Source organism: Olea europaea, chromosome 4 (assembly GCF_002742605.1).
Source record: "Olea europaea var. sylvestris chromosome 4, O_europaea_v1, whole genome shotgun sequence".
NCBI lineage: Eukaryota > Viridiplantae > Streptophyta > Magnoliopsida > Lamiales > Oleaceae > Olea > Olea europaea.
The window spans coordinates 7,367,299-7,388,080 of NC_036240.1; the positions used below are offsets into that span (position 1 = coordinate 7,367,299).

At 33.2% G+C, this 20,782-nt stretch overlaps 2 protein-coding genes and 1 long non-coding RNA gene across 4 annotated transcripts; 2 read left to right on the top strand and 1 right to left on the bottom strand.

The window, feature by feature from the left end:
• Positions 1 to 728: 728 nt before the first annotated feature.
• LOC111393457 lies at positions 729 to 5,442 on the top strand. The gene is made up of 7 exons (XM_023018988.1): positions 729 to 1,353; positions 3,164 to 3,304; positions 3,416 to 3,529; positions 3,622 to 3,795; positions 4,654 to 4,769; positions 5,004 to 5,088; positions 5,193 to 5,442. Exons 1-7 carry the CDS (start codon positions 856 to 858, stop codon positions 5,196 to 5,198), a joined length of 1,134 nt encoding a protein of 377 aa, XP_022874756.1. The 5' UTR covers positions 729 to 855; the 3' UTR covers positions 5,199 to 5,442.
• Positions 5,443 to 5,514: 72 nt separating this feature from the next.
• On the top strand, positions 5,515 to 7,365 carry LOC111393459. 2 transcript variants are annotated; one of them, XR_002702427.1, is made up of 4 exons: positions 5,515 to 6,291; positions 6,526 to 6,610; positions 6,715 to 6,812; positions 6,995 to 7,365. It is a non-coding gene; the product is annotated as an uncharacterized LOC111393459 (long non-coding RNA). The 2 variants fall into 2 exon arrangements; XR_002702426.1 differs by having other exon boundaries at positions 5,959 to 6,291; positions 6,715 to 7,146.
• Positions 7,366 to 9,721: 2,356 nt separating this feature from the next.
• On the bottom strand, positions 9,722 to 11,316 carry LOC111393458 (NAC transcription factor 56-like). Its single transcript, XM_023018989.1, has 3 exons — positions 10,941 to 11,316; positions 10,547 to 10,857; positions 9,722 to 10,431 (listed from the first exon to the last, which is right to left on the bottom strand). Exons 1-3 carry the CDS (start codon positions 11,137 to 11,139, stop codon positions 9,919 to 9,921), a joined length of 1,023 nt encoding a protein of 340 aa, XP_022874757.1. The 5' UTR covers positions 11,140 to 11,316; the 3' UTR covers positions 9,722 to 9,918.
• Between the last annotated feature and the right edge of the window lie 9,466 nt (positions 11,317 to 20,782).

Sequence of the window (20,782 nt, forward strand, 5' to 3'; positions counted from 1 at the left end):
ATACCACAAAATAGATATTTCTTTTATCAAAGAATACTGAGATATAATATGCCCCTGTTTGGTATGATTACAATATTTAATAAGTTAAAATCAATAAATAATTTTAACAATATATTTTACAAATTTACAACTTTTTAATCACACATTTCATTAATTTTCATCAATATTTACTAAAATTTTGAATTAATTCCTCCCAAACATGGGACTATATATTTTGAAAATTTATTTATCTAATTAAAGTGATTTAAAATTTTTACTTTTTATAAATAATTTTTATTATAAAGTGGAGGGAAATATGTGAGTGAATTCGAACATTCACGTCTTGTGTAGGAACTTTCCAATGTTGAGCAGACCCAAGTGAATTTTATTTTAAATGAAAATTTTCAAAAAGTCAAATTAATTCTACAAAAGTCTATAAAAATTTTAAAATGAAAATTTATAAAAGTTTACTAGTACGAAATACTTTCACTAATTAAATACAAATCCATCAAAATCAATGAATTTCACAAAAATCCATCACTTAAAAGAAATTCATAAAATTACAATACACTCCCTCATTTTTTCCATGTTGGTAGATAATGAAAACTTATCTCCAATGAGATTTTTATTCATGCAACCAAACAAGGACAACTTAAAATCTCAAACATTATTGATTATTGAGCTGTATTGGGTCCCACGAGAACACCCTACACCGAGAAGCACCCGATCGAACTCGATCAATCTACCTGTCATATAAAACTACCACAGGCTCTCATTCTGCACTGGTCGGATTTGGTTGACTCAGAGAAGAGAATTACGCAGAGAGGTATATTAGGCTGATCAGCCTCCCTTTCTAGAGGCCTAAAGAGAGAAACCATGGCCTCTATAACCTCACAATCCTTCTTTTCTCTCTCTAAACCCAAATCCGACAGTAATAATACCGTTAAATCTTCCTTCATCCACCACCTCAAACAACCCTCCTCCACCATCAAGATTTTCCGGAAACCAAAGGATAAGCAGCGATCATTGTCGGTGGTGGTGGCCTCGGTGGACAACGAACTTGACGTCATCCCCGTGCAGAGTGACGACAGAGTTGACCAGCAAAGTGGCGTCGTATGTATGGAGAGGGAAACAGATGGAACGGATCTAGAAACGGTGGTGGGTCAGGTGGTGGGGGGATTTGGTAATGAGGCTTCAGGAAGGCTGTCGTTTGAGGGTGCTTCTGGGTTTTCATCTGCTGGTTCTAGTGTAGGTGATGGAGAAGAAGTGGATATAAGGAGGCTTATTGATAGTGCTATTAATGCCACCATTGTCTTGGCTGCTGGAACTTTTGCTATCACAAAGATGCTGACTATAGATCGTGATTACTGGCATGTGAGTAGAATAATCCTGCAACTGATTTTATTTTGTGAAGTTTTGGGGTTGAAACTTAGGTTTGTAACATTTTTGTGTGAATTGTGGGTGACGTGTGTTAATTTTCTTGGCATATTATTGAGATTTGTATTCCTTACGTATATGTGAATCCGGCCATTGACGAATTGATTCTTTATACAAATATAGTATTCAAAATTGAGTCTTTATACGTATATTTGTTACGTATAATATTGCAGATGGAAATTGAATAGTTTTTGGGTCATTGACAATTAAGATGGGACTTTGCTGATCTAGTTCCAGTATTGCTCCCTCCCTCTTATCGTTAGTTTCGATTAGCAGATTGAAAACTAAACGTGGCTTTTGCTTTTTCATTATCTTTGAAAGTTTTTAGTGTGGTTTGTACTAAAGTGATTTTAACTTTATTTAAATACAAGGTGTTTTAGGTGGAAAAATGTTTCCATGGATGTGTATGTATTATCCGTGTCAAGATTGCCAATTTTGTCAAAAATTACTTTCTTTGTTTGTATTTTCCTCACTTTTGTTATTTCTTAGATATTCTTGGCTCAATTACTGGGTTAAGTGGTTATTGCCCAATGCTCAGCTATGTTCATATGGAATTGTGAAACGTTGTGGTGGACAATTTCTCCTCGATTGACTGTTACTGGTGGGCTGTATCGGTCTTGTCCATTAACTGATACCTTGCGAAGTAGCTCTACAAATACAACTCTTCTTACATGCTCAATAGCCTGTATATACATATGGAATGAATACAAAGAAATGACAGCTGATGTATCAACAACTAATACAATTGAATGTGGAGAACAACAAAAATATTCGTTGAACTTGCTGGATATTATATCTGGATAGAACTTCAATGGTTCAGTGATAAAATTTGTTACTCCATATAAGTACTCCATTGATTTTTGAGCTTATAGTTGACCCTCAATGTTTTCTCTTGTAGAGTGGAGAAAACAGTTGGTGGAATTGGATGTTCCTCTCAACTGTTCTCCTGGAATATTAGTCTTCCTTGAGGATTGCATTCTTGTGTGTATTTCTCGAAAACTGTATTGCTGAGCTTAGTCCTCCTACCAGCGTTCTGTATTATAAGCTAATAGAGTTTACTGAGTAAAACTGCTCAGACCGGGCCTCTTAATTAGCAATTTTTGTGAAGAGCCTAAAGGAACCTAAAATGTCAATTCTTTGAACTCGTGATGCTAGACCTCTAACAGCTTGTAAGCACTAAAATTGCTGTCAGAAATGGCTTAAAAGTGCCAAGAGTGCTTATAAATAAGCAAAGCTAGATAACCTCTACGTGTGAAGAGGAAAATTGTGTGATCTTTTGTTCCATTTTTGTCATGCTTATTCATTTTATAGAATTTTTTATGTTTTAATTCCACCAATTTTTGATCTGCATGGAGCCCTATATGTTGTGCTGAATATAATGAAGCTCTCCTTAATTCTTACACTTGAGTATGCAAATGATATCAGAGCATAATAAATATATTATGTTTGTGGAATATGGTTGTAAGAACTTCTATGTTCATGCATACAGCTTGGCAAAGCTTTCTAGATATTTTGTATTATTTAGGTGACGTGAGTGTATGGATATTGTCATTTTCTTGCATACTCTAAGTCGACACTGGTTTTCTCCGCTTCCTTCTCTCCTATTTATGCTTGGGTCTTTTAACTGTTATACATATTTACATATATTTATCAATGCCTATTTTGGAAATTATTTTTATTATTCGTAGCTACATATATCAGATGTGCTTTATCTATAAGATTGCACTCATTTTGTCTGCTTATATAGGGATGGACCCTCTATGAAATACTGAGATACGCACCCCAACACAACTGGAGTGCATATGAGGAAGCTCTTAAAGCAAACCCCGTCTTAGCAAAAATGGTAATAAGTGGAGTGGTGTATGCTGTGGGGGATTGGATCGCACAGGTTAGTCGATATTTTCTTTTTATTAAAGTTTAGATGTAAAGAGCTCTTTTATTTGTTGATTTCGGCAGAGTCTTATCAGCTATTCATGAACTCACCTGATATACTTTGCAGTGTTATGAAGGAAAACCTCTGTTTGAGTTTGACCGTGCTCGCGCATTCAGATCTGGGCTAGTCGGCTTTACACTGCATGGATCCCTTTCCCATTATTACTATCAGTTCTGTGAGGTAATTATTGCAGTTTCAATGTTTGCTGCATCGAATGTCCTTGTAATTTATTTTCCTCTCTAATTATTTGACAAACATGTCTCCTTTTCCAGGCTCTATTTCCTTTTGACGATTGGTGGGTGGTTCCTGTGAAAGTAGCCTTTGATCAAACGGCATGGGCTGCTGTTTGGAACAGCATTTACTTTACAGTATTAGGAGTTCTCCGGCTTGAATCCCCTGTCAATATTTTTAAAGAATTAACGGCTACATTCTGGCCCATGTTAACTGTAAGAAGTCTTACTGCTCTGGGACTCGCTTCTTTCTTTTCTTGAATAAATATATATCTAAAAAAAGATTAACTGTAGCGAACTTCTATTTTCTTATCTAGTTGAGTTCTGCCTGGTGAGATTGGCCACTGATAAATGTCTGCAGTATGTCAATATAGTTTATTTGTTCGTTATGCAGTTTCTTGACTGTTCTCTGTATTTTTCTTTTTAATTTAACCATAAGCTTGAAGCTTTAAAATTCCTGAACTTCATTTACTCATGGTGTCTGCATCAAATTATACGAGACTGGTTGTCTCATGCGACTGTTGAAAATGATTTAAATAATTAAATTTGTCCCCTTTCTAACATCATAAACTTTTAAATGACGTGTTACAACATGATCCTAGTGCAGTCAAAAGATGCGAGTTCAAGTCTCCCTGCCACCTATTTATAATCGTCACATGTCAGGCCTTTGATAAAAATGTATTCAGCCTGAACTTAATGCGGCACTTTGAAGGCAGTATACATAATTAAGTTTGTCCTCTTTCTTCAAAAGCTTTTAAGCGAGGTGGTTTGACCGTGTCTATGCTTTTCAACTTTTGCCTCGTCCACTAGTCTAATCCTTAATTAGGTCTCAGTATCATTTTTAGCTCTGGTGTATCTGGTCAAGAGGTTTAGGCAAACCTATATAATTTAGAGAGAGCAAATTTTGGGTGTGGAGGAATATGGCATGGATTACTTTACATGTTGGGAATGATCCCCTTCTTTGTACTCTGAATCGGAATACTATGTGGCTTCAGTAGATTTGAGCTCGTAAAAGATTTCAAGATAAAACCATAATGTTTTGCTCTCTGCATAAACAAATGGCTTGTTTTTCAGGCGGGTTGGAAGCTTTGGCCTTTTGCTCATCTCGTTACCTACGGTGTGATCCCTGTTGAACAAAGACTTCTTTGGGTCGACTGTGTGGAGCTCATTTGGGTGACAATATTATCAACGTAAGCATGTCGTCTTAATTGAGCTCTTATTTCCAGTTTCTATGTTCGGATGCACACTTTGCCATGTTTGGGTAGTTGGATTAGACAATAATAGGGAGTATCACACAGCTTTTCTCCTTTCAATGTATGAGGTATCAAGGATCTGGTTACTGTAGTTTGACATGATAATATCTGTCTTGAACTATTCTGAGATGGAACGAGAACTCTAATTTCTTTTGGAATTCTATTTGGTAGTTATTCGAACGAGAAATCAGAAGCCCGCATCTCTGATTTACCTGCCGAAGCTAATGTCGATGCATCGTCAAAACGTACACCTGAGGTATGCCAAATGTTTAGTTAACTATGCATGTGAGATTCGTCTTTCGACTGCTATAACCTATAATTCTGACTCACCGTCTCTTTTCCCTTGTTTTCTCTGTTAAGGTTTGACAGAATAGACCAACCGAGACCAGATGAAGCGATGAGAAATCGATTGCAAGGAGATAATTGAAGCCATCTATACGAAGGTAACAAGGCTGCAGGTACCGATCGAGTGTAAATTCTCTATGTACTTTGTGCAGATCTTTTCGGTATCTGTATGTGCGCATTAATTCTTGACTTGGAAAATGTAGTTTAACTAGTCATGCCTAAAACATGCAGTGTCGACATTTTTATATAAGAATCTCCACTTTCTCCACTGATAAATGTCTGCAGTATGTCAATATAGTTTATTTGTTCGTTATGCAGTTTCTTGACTGTTCTCTGTATTTTTCTTTTTAATTTAACCATAAGCTTGAAGCTTTAAAATTCCTGAACTTCATTTACTCATGGTGTCTGCATCAAATTATACGAGACTGGTTGTCTCATGCGACTGTTGAAAATGATTTAAATAATTAAATTTGTCCCCTTTCTAACATCATAAACTTTTAAATGACGTGTTACAACATGATCCTAGTGCAGTCAAAAGATGCGAGTTCAAGTCTCCCTGCCACCTATTTATAATCGTCACATGTCAGGCCTTTGATAAAAATGTATTCAGCCTGAACTTAATGCGGCACTTTGAAGGCAGTATACATAATTAAGTTTGTCCTCTTTCTTCAAAAGCTTTTAAGCGAGGTGGTTTGACCGTGTCTATGCTTTTCAACTTTTGCCTCGTCCACTAGTCTAATCCTTAATTAGGTCTCAGTATTGTTTTTAGCTCTGGTGTATCTGGTCAAGAGGTTTAGGCAAACCTATATAATTTAGAGAGAGCAAATTTTGGGTGTGGAGGAATATGGCATGGATTACTTTACATGTTGGGAATGATCCCCTTCTTTGTACTCTGAATCGGAATACTATGTGGCTTCAGTAGATTTGAGCTCGTAAAAGATTTCAAGATAAAACCATAATGTTTTGCTCTCTGCATAAACAAATGGCTTGTTTTTCAGGCGGGTTGGAAGCTTTGGCCTTTTGCTCATCTCGTTACCTACGGTGTGATCCCTGTTGAACAAAGACTTCTTTGGGTCGACTGTGTGGAGCTCATTTGGGTGACAATATTATCAACGTAAGCATGTCGTCTTAATTGAGCTCTTATTTCCAGTTTCTATGTTCGGATGCACACTTTGCCATGTTTGGGTAGTTGGATTAGACAATAATAGGGAGTATCACACAGCTTTTCTCCTTTCAATGTATGAGGTATCAAGGATCTGGTTACTGTAGTTTGACATGATAATATCTGTCTTGAACTATTCTGAGATGGAACGAGAACTCTAATTTCTTTTGGAATTCTATTTGGTAGTTATTCGAACGAGAAATCAGAAGCCCGCATCTCTGATTTACCTGCCGAAGCTAATGTCGATGCATCGTCAAAACGTACACCTGAGGTATGCCAAATGTTTAGTTAACTATGCATGTGAGATTCGTCTTTCGACTGCTATAACCTATAATTCTGACTCACCGTCTCTTTTCCCTTGTTTTCTCTGTTAAGGTTTGACAGAATAGACCAACCGAGACCAGATGAAGCGATGAGAAATCGATTGCAAGGAGATAATTGAAGCCATCTATACGAAGGTAACAAGGCTGCAGGTACCGATCGAGTGTAAATTCTCTATGTACTTTGTGCAGATCTTTTCGGTATCTGTATGTGCGCATTAATTCTTGACTTGGAAAATGTAGTTTAACTAGTCATGCCTAAAACATGCAGTGTCGACATTTTTATATAAGAATCTCCACTTTCTCTTTTTTGTTTTTTCTTTTTCTCTGGTCAGAAGGTGCACACTAGTAGATACAGATGGAAGAACACGAGGGAGAGGCATGTTAAAAAAATTTAGCTCGTTTTTCTTGTAAGTTCTATTCTTAGCTGTTCAATCCAACTTACCAAATATAACAAAGAGGAAAATAGTAGTTTTCGATTTGTCGAGCTTGAATGCACTCCATTGCTGATGGAGCTTGGAGAAACAAGAATTTGGCTTCCAGACAATCCCACACGGATGAGGGGCTTGAAGTTTTTGAAAAACTGGACTAGATAATGGGCCCCTGTAATTTCATGGTTGTTTTCTTGAATTACTATTTTCAGTACAAGGTGCTAATTTTCATAACTGAACAAGGAAGAAATTTGAGATACAATGACAATTACGTATGGTTGTAGACTATCAAAAGAACCAATGGGTACTCACTAGGCGAAACAAATTATGGATTCGTCTGATAGCAGGGACGGATCCAGGATTGGATCAAAGATCAGGTTAACAAAAATTCAAACCTTCATTTGAAGGAGACAAACGTGGCCCCAATGGTTCAGACTTCGATCATATAAACCCACGTTGTAAAGAATGAGCTCAAGAAATGAATAGAGTGGTGAAAAATAACTCACTCAATTGATCGATTTTAAATGTATTGAAATAAAGAATTAGTTCGATTCACTTTGTGGTTTCACGATTTTTTTGTAGTTGTGCAACTACTAAGAATGGTCATCGCATTTAATTTCATCATCTTAATTATGCCCCCACACTATGTAAAGATTATTAGTTAGTCAGAGATTTTCATTTTTAATGCTTCCCATCTTGTTACGTACAAACGCACACATTTGCATGCATGCATGCATGAGCTATAAGCCCAAAATTCTAAATGCATAAAATAGTATGTAGTGTATTTCGCCCATGTTTGGTATATTTAAGAATTAGATTTTTAATAGATTTTGATAAAAGTTGATGGATGATGTAATTGATGAGAAGTTATGGATACTATCAAATATATGAATAAAGTTAATTGTTGACTTTAAATTAAATTTTTATCAAGATTAAAATCAACTCTAAACATTGACTTAATTCTTTTCTTTCTTTCTTTCTTTTTGGTTATTTGATAGGCATGAATTAATATTTATAACATTATATTTGATTTTGTTAAGTGAATTAAAATAAGATTTTTAGTAGATTTTGATAAAGTTGATGAAATATTTGATTGAAAAGTTGTGGGTCCTATGAAATACGTGATTAAAATTAATTACCGACTTTGACATAGATTAAAAATTTAAATGTTTAATCCATACCAAACATGGGCACAGTAAAATTCATTACCTTTCATTAAGTGGCTAACTGAAAATTAAGATTCCATACATAATTAACATTTAGCTCTTATTTGGTGTGACTAAATTATGATTTTTAGTAGATTTTAATTAAAAACTGATGAAATATATGGTTAACTAGTTGATAAAATTGTAGGTCTTATGAAATATGTGGTAAAAATAATTATTGACTTTAATTTAAATTTTATCAACCTTTTAAACTACACCAAATAGAGCTTAACTTTTCTCATTGCAAAATGATCATATACAATGGAAAATCTTTCTCCCGTTACATGAACTCGCATTTCATCGATATTATGTGTCATTTGATTCATTTGTTTTTTTGATTAGTTGCGAAAATTTTTAAATGTATATCTACATTTGAACTGAATTCGATCTTTCTGATTAAAGAATAATCATAAAAAATATCTTAGGCTCATAAAAGCTTCATTAGATATTTATCTAGTGCATCTCCATCATTGCATTATCAATTTCCATATTAAGAATTATGAAGTCAATATAAAATTAAAGTTGTTTAACTCTTTCCTTAAAAAGGAATGCAATTAACGATAATAAATTTAAGATAATAATCCGTTTGGACGGTCCAAAATGTCATCAAAAAAGAGAATTTATAAACCTTTTTTTTTTGTGGAGTGAGGCCTTCTTGATGCCAAAATGCAAGATATATTCACGGAAGAATATTCTCGACCACGTCTTATCAACCCATTAATGAAAGAAAAGGACACCCACAACAAGAAATTGATATCGAAAAATGTTGTAGATTAAATCAAGAAAAATAGTAAATTATGGAATTAAAAGCTGGCATTAGGACAAAATAGTTAATTAATTCTTGAATTTAATTAAGTTTTTCTAAATCCTAGGAATGCATTTGCTAGAAATCAAAAGTTGTTTTAACTATGTCCGGCTTGTCTTTCATCATCAAGAAAAAGATGGCATGTGAATAAGTACATGCAAAATGACTCATTCGAGGTTGCTTTCTCCATGGAAGCGTAGTTCAACAAGTATTTGGGGGTAATAGTAATTGATAACTCGATGGTGCCCATACTCGGCCAATTATCATTTTTTTCAAGGTCGTCCAACTTTCTTGTCATTGTTTGAAAATATATAATTGTCATGATGTAAACTTAACGTATTAAATACGTCTCAAGTTAATGAAAATCGTGAGTATTATTAAGATACCAGTTGGGAATTAATATATCTTTTTCTTATCAAAACAATATTATTATTCTTGCCTTTCAACCAATCGATTTGATCCTGGAGAATTGCTTTTGCTAAAATTCGAGTAGTTTACAATCTTAACCAAAAAATAAAAAGATGACGGGATGTCTAAGTAATGATAATATGAGCAAAGATTTTATTTTATGTTTTTAAATTCATTATCATGGTAATATAGGGTCGTATATCTCTAGGTTCTACAAATTCTACACAATAATATTTCATTTAGTAATCAAAGATACACATATAAAGTGTCAATTACATATAATTAAAAATGACTGGTAATATATACGGCCTCACCTAAAATTGCCCAAGAAAACTTTAAATCATCTGAATCTGACAATTGGCTGAATCCCGTTAATTTTTTATAAAAGCAAATCGACTTCCATTCTTGGTCTAGGTGTACCAATTCATGCCTGTAACATTATATGGCTGGCGAAAAATGCCATCACCAAGAGATCCCGACATTGGCTGTGAAGGGTTTTGGCTGAAGATGGTGGGAATAGAATTGGTTCCATCACAATTTTCTGCAAGAAATTTCTTGTTCAGACGAGAATTCGCACCTACTTCTTCGTCGTTCCAGTACTGATTCGAAAGCGTCCTTTTAGCTGGGAGAGTACAAGTACTTGATGCTGGTGTGAGTGCCATTGGAAGAAGTGGTTTTGAGGCTGATAGAGAAATTAGGCTAGTGTTGATTCCATCATTTGCAGCGTTAATCATTCCAGAAAACATGTTGTGTTCATTATTTTCGAGAAATCCGCCATAGTTTGAGAGCTTGAGTCCCTGCTGATGCTGCAGCTTCTGTTGGCCAATTGCCAATGATCCTATCAGATCATCCCCTATTTCTTGATCTATAGGCCTTTGTGAATTATTCTTCTTGTAAATCCGGCATAAAACCCAATCATCAAGCTGAAAATCATGCATCAAGAACCAAATATCAACATATTTTTCAACAAAAAAAAACTAATGATCTGTATCTAAACTGATGAAAAAATATATAGTTTTAAAGGGTTAGTTATTTAACCCTTAAAGAGCCCTTTTTGCTGCCACCAAAATCACACCCAGGAGGCTTTGTGTTCAGTTTATTGTCGGGGAGTCTATATTCATGCATGATCCAACTAGTTTTGATCCCTTTAGGAGGCTTCCCTCCATAGAAAACTAATGCCTTCTTAACCCCTACTCTTTGAGTCCCTCCGGCACTCAAAATCGGCTTATCAGTTCCGGTGGCCTTCCAATATCCAGAAGTCGCAGCCCTATTAGGCCGAGCCCCGTTAGGGTACTTCCTGTCCCTCGGACTGAAAAAGTACCACTCTTGCTCTCCAAACGTCGCCTTAGCTGAAAAAACAAGAACACAAATTTTCAATCGAAGAAAAAGAAACTAAAATCTTGTTTTATATATAACACATGCACTGTGTTACCTGGGAGCTCCCATGGATCAAATTTGTATAGATCAACTTCAGCTATGATGGACACCGGCAGAGGAGCAGCGGCAGCCTTCTTCTTGAGGTAGTGCACCACGAGTTCCTCATCCGTGGGGTGGAAGCGGAACCCTGGTGGCAAGTGGGGCTGCTGTGAAACTCCTGTGGATGAATCTGGACTCTCCATCGATTTATTCATCTCTCTTTCTTTCACTCTCTCTCTATATGTACGTATCTATGGATGCATATATCAAGATCTATATTCTTGAAGATTTTCTTTCAAACTTTTGGATTTCGGAAATTTATCTGAGTACAATCAAGAAAATACTATAAGCTGAAATGTTGGCCAGCTAGCCCATGTTTTATATGGCATACGGTCCATCGTATATATTATGGCACATTCATCTATTAATCACATGTAATTAAGTAAAGAAAGATCATTAACCAATTGTATTGTGACACGTCAAAAATAATGTTTGGCTAATCTTGAAATTTTGACACTTACGGTGTGAAATAAGTAAGTTAAGCATATTTGGTTAACTTATAAGTAGCTGATTCTTGCTTTTTTGATCTTATAGCCAGCAAGCATACATTTACAACCTAAACAAGAGCAACAAAAGTTACTTTTAAGTTTAGCTAAATTTTGGCAATAAATGCATGGTTGCATTGAAAAGGATAAGAATTAGCTACTTATAAGCTTAGCCAAACATACTAAAATCTTGAATTAAAATAAGTAAGTATTTTTTACTTATAATTAAGCAATGTATAACGCACTCGAATCATGTTTGAAACTAAAAATTTACTCGATAAAATTTGGCCTACTTATTAGATTGGCCAAACATGCTCTAGGGTTGATCAGCATAATAACGTAATAAACAGATTACCCCCGTATTAACTTGTCCATGGTGTTTTTGTAAAAACAAGTGGAAGCAACACGGGTGATATCATGTGTGGGTCCCAGAAAGCAATATTCAAATTGAAAACCGGAAGATATGTTCGGAGTGGGATAAAACATTCAATTATGCTACAAGTAAAGAAAAAAATTAACAGATAACACATGGTGAAAATTGATCGAAAGATGGGGAAAAAAAACAAAAAACAATCCAATAATCTGCTGTCACATCAGCATTTCCCTGTACTCATGACTTTTTCCTAAAACATTGCTTCAAACGTCACTAAATTGTGACATGCAAAAAAATCACAACGATAACCCTTTAACTACAGAAAATTTCTTTTTATCGCTCAATATTTTTGTGGTTAAAGTCGAGATAAAATTGTGAATACGGTAGAGTAGTAGCCAAGGTAAAAATTTGAGCGACAAAAAAATGTCTTTTAATTAAGGGGGTTTACCAGTGCCACGTTTCATATATATCAAAAGTGTGACATTTGGAAGAAATTTTTTATTCCACTTTATAGCTACTTGAAAGGATGAAATCAGAGAAAATCATTAAATTGAGACTATAGTCATTTAGGTATAATAACAAGAAGGGATTTAACCTGCTGCATTTTTATTCGTTTAACTTGAGAAATCTTGGAATTATTTCTTAAATATTGAAATAATGCACGATGTATATGAAGAAAATCACAAGAAACAAAAAGATATAAATTTATGTCGACCGCAAAAACCTAGCAACTTTGTATATTTAGGCCCCTGTTTGGGGTTCATTAAAATGAGGTATTGGAAAAAATATGTTTTGAAACGGTAATTTTTTTTCTTGGAGGGAATGTTTTGAATTTACTTTTAATATTATTTTATGGAAGAATGTGTGGTTGAAAATGAGTTTTGAAAAAATACAGTCCAAGTAGTGACTAAATTACTTATTTTTTATTTTGACCAACAAAATATTTATTTTACACAACAAATTCTCTGCTCCTAATTACAATGGTCGATGGAAATCGACGGAAAGCTTACGAAATACTCTGAAGTGGAAGAAGAAAAACCCTAGTCAAAATTACACATGATGAAGAGCACCGTTGGGAATTTAATAATTTAGGTCCCGTTTGGTACCCATTTTTTTCAAAATACATTTTTCTCTCTTCTTTTCAATCACACATTCTTTATTAAAATAATATTACACGTAAATCAAAATATTTTCCTTATTTTTCAATCGCACATCTCCCATAAATTTACTATTCAAAAACGTATTTTTACATAAAAATGCCTCCCAGACACCCTCTTAATTAGATCTAAACCTCCTTATTATAAGTAAATATTTTAAGTATAGAGTGTTAAAAGGGGGGAAAAAGGACACTATTTGGTGGAAGGACTTAATTGGCATGATTTTTACTTTTACATTTGATTTTTGTAAAAAAGTATCACGAGGGAATTACCTTACAAACCATTTGGCATTACTTTTAAAAATAGAAAAATTGCCTTCGAGACTAGAAGGTTCTTTTGAATTTGTTTAGATAATTTTTTTGAAAATGTCTGACCAAAAAAAACTTTTATAGGAAGTGCCATTTGAAAACTCTTTTACAAGAAGTAGAAGTAGTAAGAGAAGTCACGTCAAATCTTTAGGTCACATTCTTCTAAAAACTCTTTTAATCAAACAAAATATTTTCAGAAAATTATTTAAACACATTCAAAAACAACTTCTTAATCTCAGAACTAATTTTTTTACTTTTTAAAATCCTTACCAAACATCCCCTAAATCAATTTTCATTAATGTCAGCTTCTCTACCAAAATCTCAAAGGAATAAGTGGGGTTCTACTGTTGGCTTAATTATGGATTAGGGTCCCACTTGGTATCAAATGTTGTATTCCATATTTTTGGTATTGAGTATTAATGCGTTACATTAATGTCCAACCACAGAATCCTATGATGTAATCCATGTTTAAATTTTCTCAAGTTCACACTCACAACTAATTATTCGACTATTTTGATTTAAATTCCCCAGGTGATTATTTTTTTGTCATTCGTGTTCGATTCATCACTCCAAAATTAGTCGTCTTTCCTTCTTTCAGTTAAAAATATCGATCAATTTGAAAATAATACCATTTAAAATTTATACAATTTCCCAACTTGAAAAAAAAAAACAATATTAATTTCTATTGCTTTTATTATTCTAATCACAACATAAAGTTATTTGATTTTGTTTATAAATTATAAGTTTATTTGAATATGTTAAATTTTTTTTTTTTTTAACCTTACTCTTATGTGATGTAATAATTACTTCTTTTAATTGTTAAATGACATATTAGGGAAAGTAAATTTATTTTGATTTCATTAAATTTGATATATTTTAAATTCATATTAACTTATTTTAATTAATTAGTTGGTTCAAAATATCGTACATCTCTATCAACTTTTTGAATAAAATTCTTATTTTGCCTTGGTCCTTTTTACTTTTGTGGCTCCGTTCAGTCAACATGAAAACGAATACTTTATTAAACTTTCATCCAGTCAAAAGATATAGTCCCGTCTTATTAGGAAATTTTGTGGTAAAATGATTATAGTCATTAATGTAAAAACAATTGTAAAAAAAAAAAAAAAAAAAAAAAAAAAATTATGAAACTATTCTCAATTAAAGTAAATTGAGATGAAACTATTCTCAATTATTCATCCACTCAAAGCACTTTTGTGGTTACTTAATTAAAAGTTAATTTTGTAAAGAGTAAGTTAAGACTACTCATAACATAAGATTTGTTAGTAAAAACGTAACTTTGAAAAATTACGTTTAGCAGCTTAAGTAATAACATCTCTTCCCAGCAGTCGATCTTTTTCTCTCCTTAGGCATTTTCTGGCAGCATTAATAAACTACTTAAATCATTTTATTTTGTTAGTTTTCGGGTCAATGCCATTATTATGGAGTTTTATTATTTCGTGTAGTATTTATTGTTCATTTTGCAGCATTTCTATTTTTACTTTGATTTCATATAGAAGACTTTCTTGATAAGTTATCTTAGGGTTTATTTGATATGGCCTCTGCTTTTGCTTTTACTTTTTTTAGAAGAGCTTTTGGAGAAATTATCTTTATTTTTGTTTGAAAATTATTTTTTAAAAGAACTTCTTATTTCGAAAGTGTCTTTAAAAGAAGTCATATTAAATCAATGTTCTTTAAAAACTCTTTTAATAGAAGAAATACTTTCATTAAATTAGCCAAATAGATTTAAAAACATTCAGTTTTTGGATCTTATATAATCCATTATGTATATTTTTTATGTACAAGTAGCAAATTTCTATACCAAATGGGACATTGGCAAGTTCAAAATCAACTTTTCAGCGTTATAAACAAATTTTAACTTCTCAAAAATATTGATAAACGACCAACGATTTTTGTAAGCTCTTCTAGAAATTTGATTAAAAATTTATATAATAATAGAAGATCGAAAGGGTTATTTGTGCCCAATTATTGTTTGAGATCGATATTCGTTCTTATTTACGCATTCGACTACATGAATTGTTTGTACCAAAACATAATTCAATATTTACGAATAATACTTCACACGTGGGTTGCATAAGCTTGGAGTCAAGATCCTTTTAATGACTTATAAGAATGAGGTATCAACCTGTTTCTGGAAAACCTAACTTGCTCTTTATAAAAATGAGTAAAGAAGCATGTGAACAATATATATATGTACTTTTTGTTACATATTCCTTGTGAACATATATGTTTAAGAACAATCGCAATTTTGTATTTTTCGAAGTGTCCAAACATTTGTTTTATCATTAAAAAAAAAAATTCAATATTTTGATATCAATTTAATTTTTGATGCTCTTAGGGTTAGCAATAGAGTCAAGATAAGAGTATGGCATGGGTTAGTTTGGAGTATATGCCAAGTCAAAAACATTGCACAAGTTTGCTTGCTAATATTTGTTCCAATCTTCGAGTTTCAATTACGTGTTAACATAAAATTTAAAATATATTCTCGCAAGATAATTTATTTTGTCATACATATTTTATAATACGACGTGGGTTACTTTAGTGTCATAGCACCCAGTGCTAGAATATTAACTCGAGGCATTATCTCTATACCTCTTACCCTGAAAAAGCAAGAGCACCTCTTTAAATTAACGAGTTTTTACCTCTCAAATATTCAACTGAACAATTAATTCTTTACAACGTACCCTATTTTTGGACAAATAAGCTAGTGGTCATTAGATAAACATCAATTTCATAAATCATTTTTCTTCTTCATATATATTTTGTAGTGGATAAAGATCAATTTCATGTAAATGCACTTCAAAATATCTGTTTATTCTTCTTTAATTATATAATGATGCCAAAGAAGAGACCATATATTGCGGCAGTAGAAAGGTGTATAGCCACACTCTCGTAACAGATTCAGGCAAAGTCACAATTGCATGACCCTTTCATCATGTGGTTCAAGTATCTTACTCTTGCACGAAATCAATAAGTTGGCAATACTTCACATCAAGAAAACACACATGGCATTGTACGGCGTATTTCATATAACTCTACAGTATTTCGCGGAATCAAGTAAGAAGAAGAAGTTCAAAACGTATTTGTTATTTTGTACAATGTATCTGATATTACGTACTAAACATAACATTGATGTGTTACGAAGAGAAAAGCTTAGTTTTCATATCGTAGAACAAAACATAGACTCTTAAGTTATGTGCATTTCTAAATTGCAACGTTGGACAAATTGTTAAATATGTAAGATGGCTTGTTGTATGATCATTATTTCCTAATTAACTTGATTGCATAGCTTGGGTTGGATTGAGCATAAATTTTATTAATAATTTGTAAATTGTTCACTATTGAGGAGTTGACAAGATTTATTTTAGGCTTGCTTTGAGCAGATACAGCTAAAGGAAAATGGAATGAGTGTCAAACTCAAGAGCAAGGCCACTGATAATCTTTACGTTGGTTCTGTAATAGCTCTCTTGCTCTACAAGCTAAGAAACGATAGAGGACGTTTCCATGACAAAGGTGACTTGTGTCTCAATTTATCGAGCTAGTACCCACTTTCCATAGCTATTGGTCGATTTTCTTTATATAAATATGTCTTTCTTTCTCAAATATGTCACTGCTTGTCTAGTTCAACATATCAAATATATATATTTGTAAGTCGAGATCAGTCTATAACTTCTCATAATATCCACTGAAAACCAGGGCTTTGCTGGGATTAATCTTAAGCAATGTAGATTATTATCATGTAACATATAGAAGTCATTGTAGCTGAATGCAATTAATTAGCCTGAATTAAAGGTTTTCATTTTCTAATGGACAAGGACAGCATAATATGTAATATTAATGTACAATTAAGCGTAAGCCAAATTAGTTTATTTGATTGTTTGAAACTAATTTTTGATGAGTAAAAAATTAAAGTTCGAAAATGAACTCTGAAAGGATTTGAAAATGGGAAAGTTTCCCAATTCTACGTTGTAAGATGTTTACTCACTTAGTCAACTTATACAGACCAGGTTTGGATCTTGGTTTTGGGCTCCCAATATTCTTTAGAAGCCCACATGCGTTTGCAGCCTGCCTGCTAGTCGGGTTGGCCTCAACATGGGCTTGGGTTTGGGACGTCAATATAAAAAAATAATAAATATTTATTTATTTTTAATTTCCTTCAAATTGGAGTGTGAGAACTGGCTGGAAAAATATCCTGATCCGATTTTTACTTGTGGCTATGATTTTTTAATCTAGACATAAAATATGGCGAAGTCCTCCACTGATGTTTCAGTGAAGTAACATGTTACAATTACATAGATATGATTTTTCGAGCTTGTCCTTCTCAAACAAGAGTGTCTCTTTAGATAAAGGTACATTCTTAAAGTACTTTATGCATTCTTAGTCCCTTTCTCATACAAAAGAGGGGTCAAAATGCACTATTCTCGTAATTTGATGTGCTTACACATTTATGGGGTGAAATTCAAAAGCGACAAACACCCTTGAAAACTAAACTGAAATTCTAAGGGCTCGATCCAAGCCGGTTCACACCCACTAGATAATTTAAGGGTTATGCTACAAAAATATAAGGGTTTACCTAATGGTTTACCGAATTGACAGGTGGCGGCCCCCTATTGGAGGGGCGGCTGTGTCAATTCGATAAATCATTAGGTAATCTATTTGGTACAAATAGATTAATCCATAATTTAATTGGACTATCCAGAAAGAATTGGCATGACTGTGTTGATCTTTTGAAAAAATTATAGAATTTTAAAAGAGGCATCCGACTCTAGCTCTCTTTCTCAAAGAAGTAAGTCATACAAAATAACGGATTGGATTGGATCGGCCCGGAATAAAGTGGGCAAGTTAGTCTATAACTAAGCTCGGATTATTTTACATGGGCTATTTCAGGACCACAATGGTCTAAATCAGACCTAGATGAAGGTCGAGTCAGTCCATTGAAAATTAATAGACCTACAAAACTGAAGAAATTAGGCCCATTCATTTATTTACGTTTTGAAAATAAAAATTAAAGTATTTCAATAAGAATTTCCCACGCCAAGTGTCACAAAAAAAATACTATTACTCTCACCACCACCATCACCACCGCTATTTCTCCACAAATTGAAGTCAACCACTCCTTAATTAGTGCAATTGAAACTTTTATTGACAATCATGTTAGAATTAGGTTGTGACCTAAATTCTTGTTTAGTATTTTGATGAAAAATAATGTTGGAATAGTATTGAGAGTTTGTAGTAGACTTGAAGAAATCTTGAAAGAGTTCAAGAAAGATGAGGAAAGTGATTTCCCTTTTTGGCAATTTTTTGACTCATATTTCATCCCAAATATTTTATTATTAGTTTTAACCATTGTATTGTGACTTCACATTATATGAAACTCTTTGTATATTAATTCTTCTAGTATTTAAGAATTCTTTGATTATAAATATGTGGTATACAACATAAATTAGAATTGACCAATTGTCCAATTAGTTATTGGTCCAAAGAGATCATTTGTAATTCTTTGCTATTAATTATAGTAAATTCTTTATCTCTTCCCATGGCTTTTCTGGATTCGAGTTTCCTCGTAAATCTTGTTTTCTTTATGATCCATTATTTTCATATTGCTCATATCATTCTCGTGATCGAGTTATTCATGGTAATTCGAACAATAATATTGGAAAATCTTCCAATAGCTTGGGTGGAGCTAGTTGTAATCTTATTGATTATGTTGCTCATGGTGATTTGATCATTTTTGACAATTCAAGTGGAGTTGGAAGTGCTCATGGTGATTTGAGCAGTTTTGGTGGTTCGACTGGAGCTAGAAGTGAACTAGATGATTTAAGTAAGGTTGGGGCGCAAGTTAATTATGCTTGTAAGCAGGGCTTAGAATTTGTTTTCATAGTTGTTGAATGTGTTTAGAGGGGCATGTTGGAAGAGATGGAGTAATTTGGTTGAGTATTTTGTTTGGAGTTGAAGAGTTTAGTTTTATTTCTTGCAATGAAATTCGTGTCAAAGTGGAGTTTGTTAGAATTGGATTGTGACCTAAATTCTTGTTAAGTATTTGATTGGGAATACTGTTGGAGTAGTATTGGAAGTTTTTAGTAGACTTGAGGAAGTCTTGAAAGAGTTCAATAAGAATAAAGAGAATGATTTCCATTTTTAATAGTTTTTTGACTCCTATTTCATTACAAATATTCCATTATTAGTTTTAATCATTGTGTTGGGACTCCACCTTATATTAATGACACAGCGCGAAACAAGGAATTTAAACGAAAACCTTAAGAACACGAAATTTAGATACAATCCAAATTATAGAGAGAATAAACTCACAAATTTATGTTAATAAAAGATAATTAAAAAAAATGAAATAATCCCTTTATTTATAAGATTTTGCATGGAAACATATTTATAGTAACTAAAATTAATGAAAACAAAGTTTAAATAAACTAACATTTGGAAAGAATCCAAAATAAACTAAATGACAGAAATAGCGCTAAAACTTTAAAAATCTATTTTCGAGTCCTAAACGAACTCGAATGGCCGAAATTTATCGTACATTGTAGCATAGCGATGAGTATTGCTCGTCTCATCTTCTTCTTTTAGGAATAGTCTTATAGGCCCAATCCAAAATTTCGTATGTTTTCTTTCTACTGTTACATTTTTTCCATTTTTATCCAATTCTTTTTTAATTATTCAGCAATATGTTTCTACATTAAAAATCTTCATTTATTAATTCTCCTATTATTTTAGGAATTGTTTGGTTATAAATATGTGATAGGAAATAATATTGAAATTGACTAATTGTCCAATTAGTTAGACTCAAAGAGATCCTTTGTAATTCCTTACTATTAACTAGAGCAAATTCTTTATCTCTACCCATGATTTTCCCTAATTTGGATTTCTATGTAGGTCTTGTTTTCTTTGTAATCCATTATTTTCATATTTACTCATATTATGCTCATCTTGAATTATTTGGTCGAATTCTCAACAAATTGGTATCAAATCTGTTCCTCTTTTAATAAAATGGTTTCAGATCTAATTCGAATTATAACAGACCCATAAATGTCCATATCTTTGGTAAACTCATAAAAGGCTTCGTAACGCTCACAGCATCACCCCGGGCATGGGCAAGTGAAGAGTGAAGGCTGTCAATCTCTTTTTCTTGCTTTTCAACTAGAGCATCTTAAGCCTCCAAATACTTTTTCATATTGGAAACCTTCTCCTCCTCCTTCACCTTTAAATGGCTTGCCTATTGCTCTCTCCCTTCAAAAGCTTTCAAGTCAGCGTCCATGATATAACTTGCATGCACAAAGGATTTTTGCATTTTCTAGAGCGGCCGACGCAAAGCAAAATAATCATATCATCAAGCAAGCGATGAATATAGGATAGAGAGAGGTAAAAATATGTCTTGACAGTAATCACAAAACATCTAAATTAAGACAAGGTCATAATGCCACTTCTTAAGGATGATGATCGTC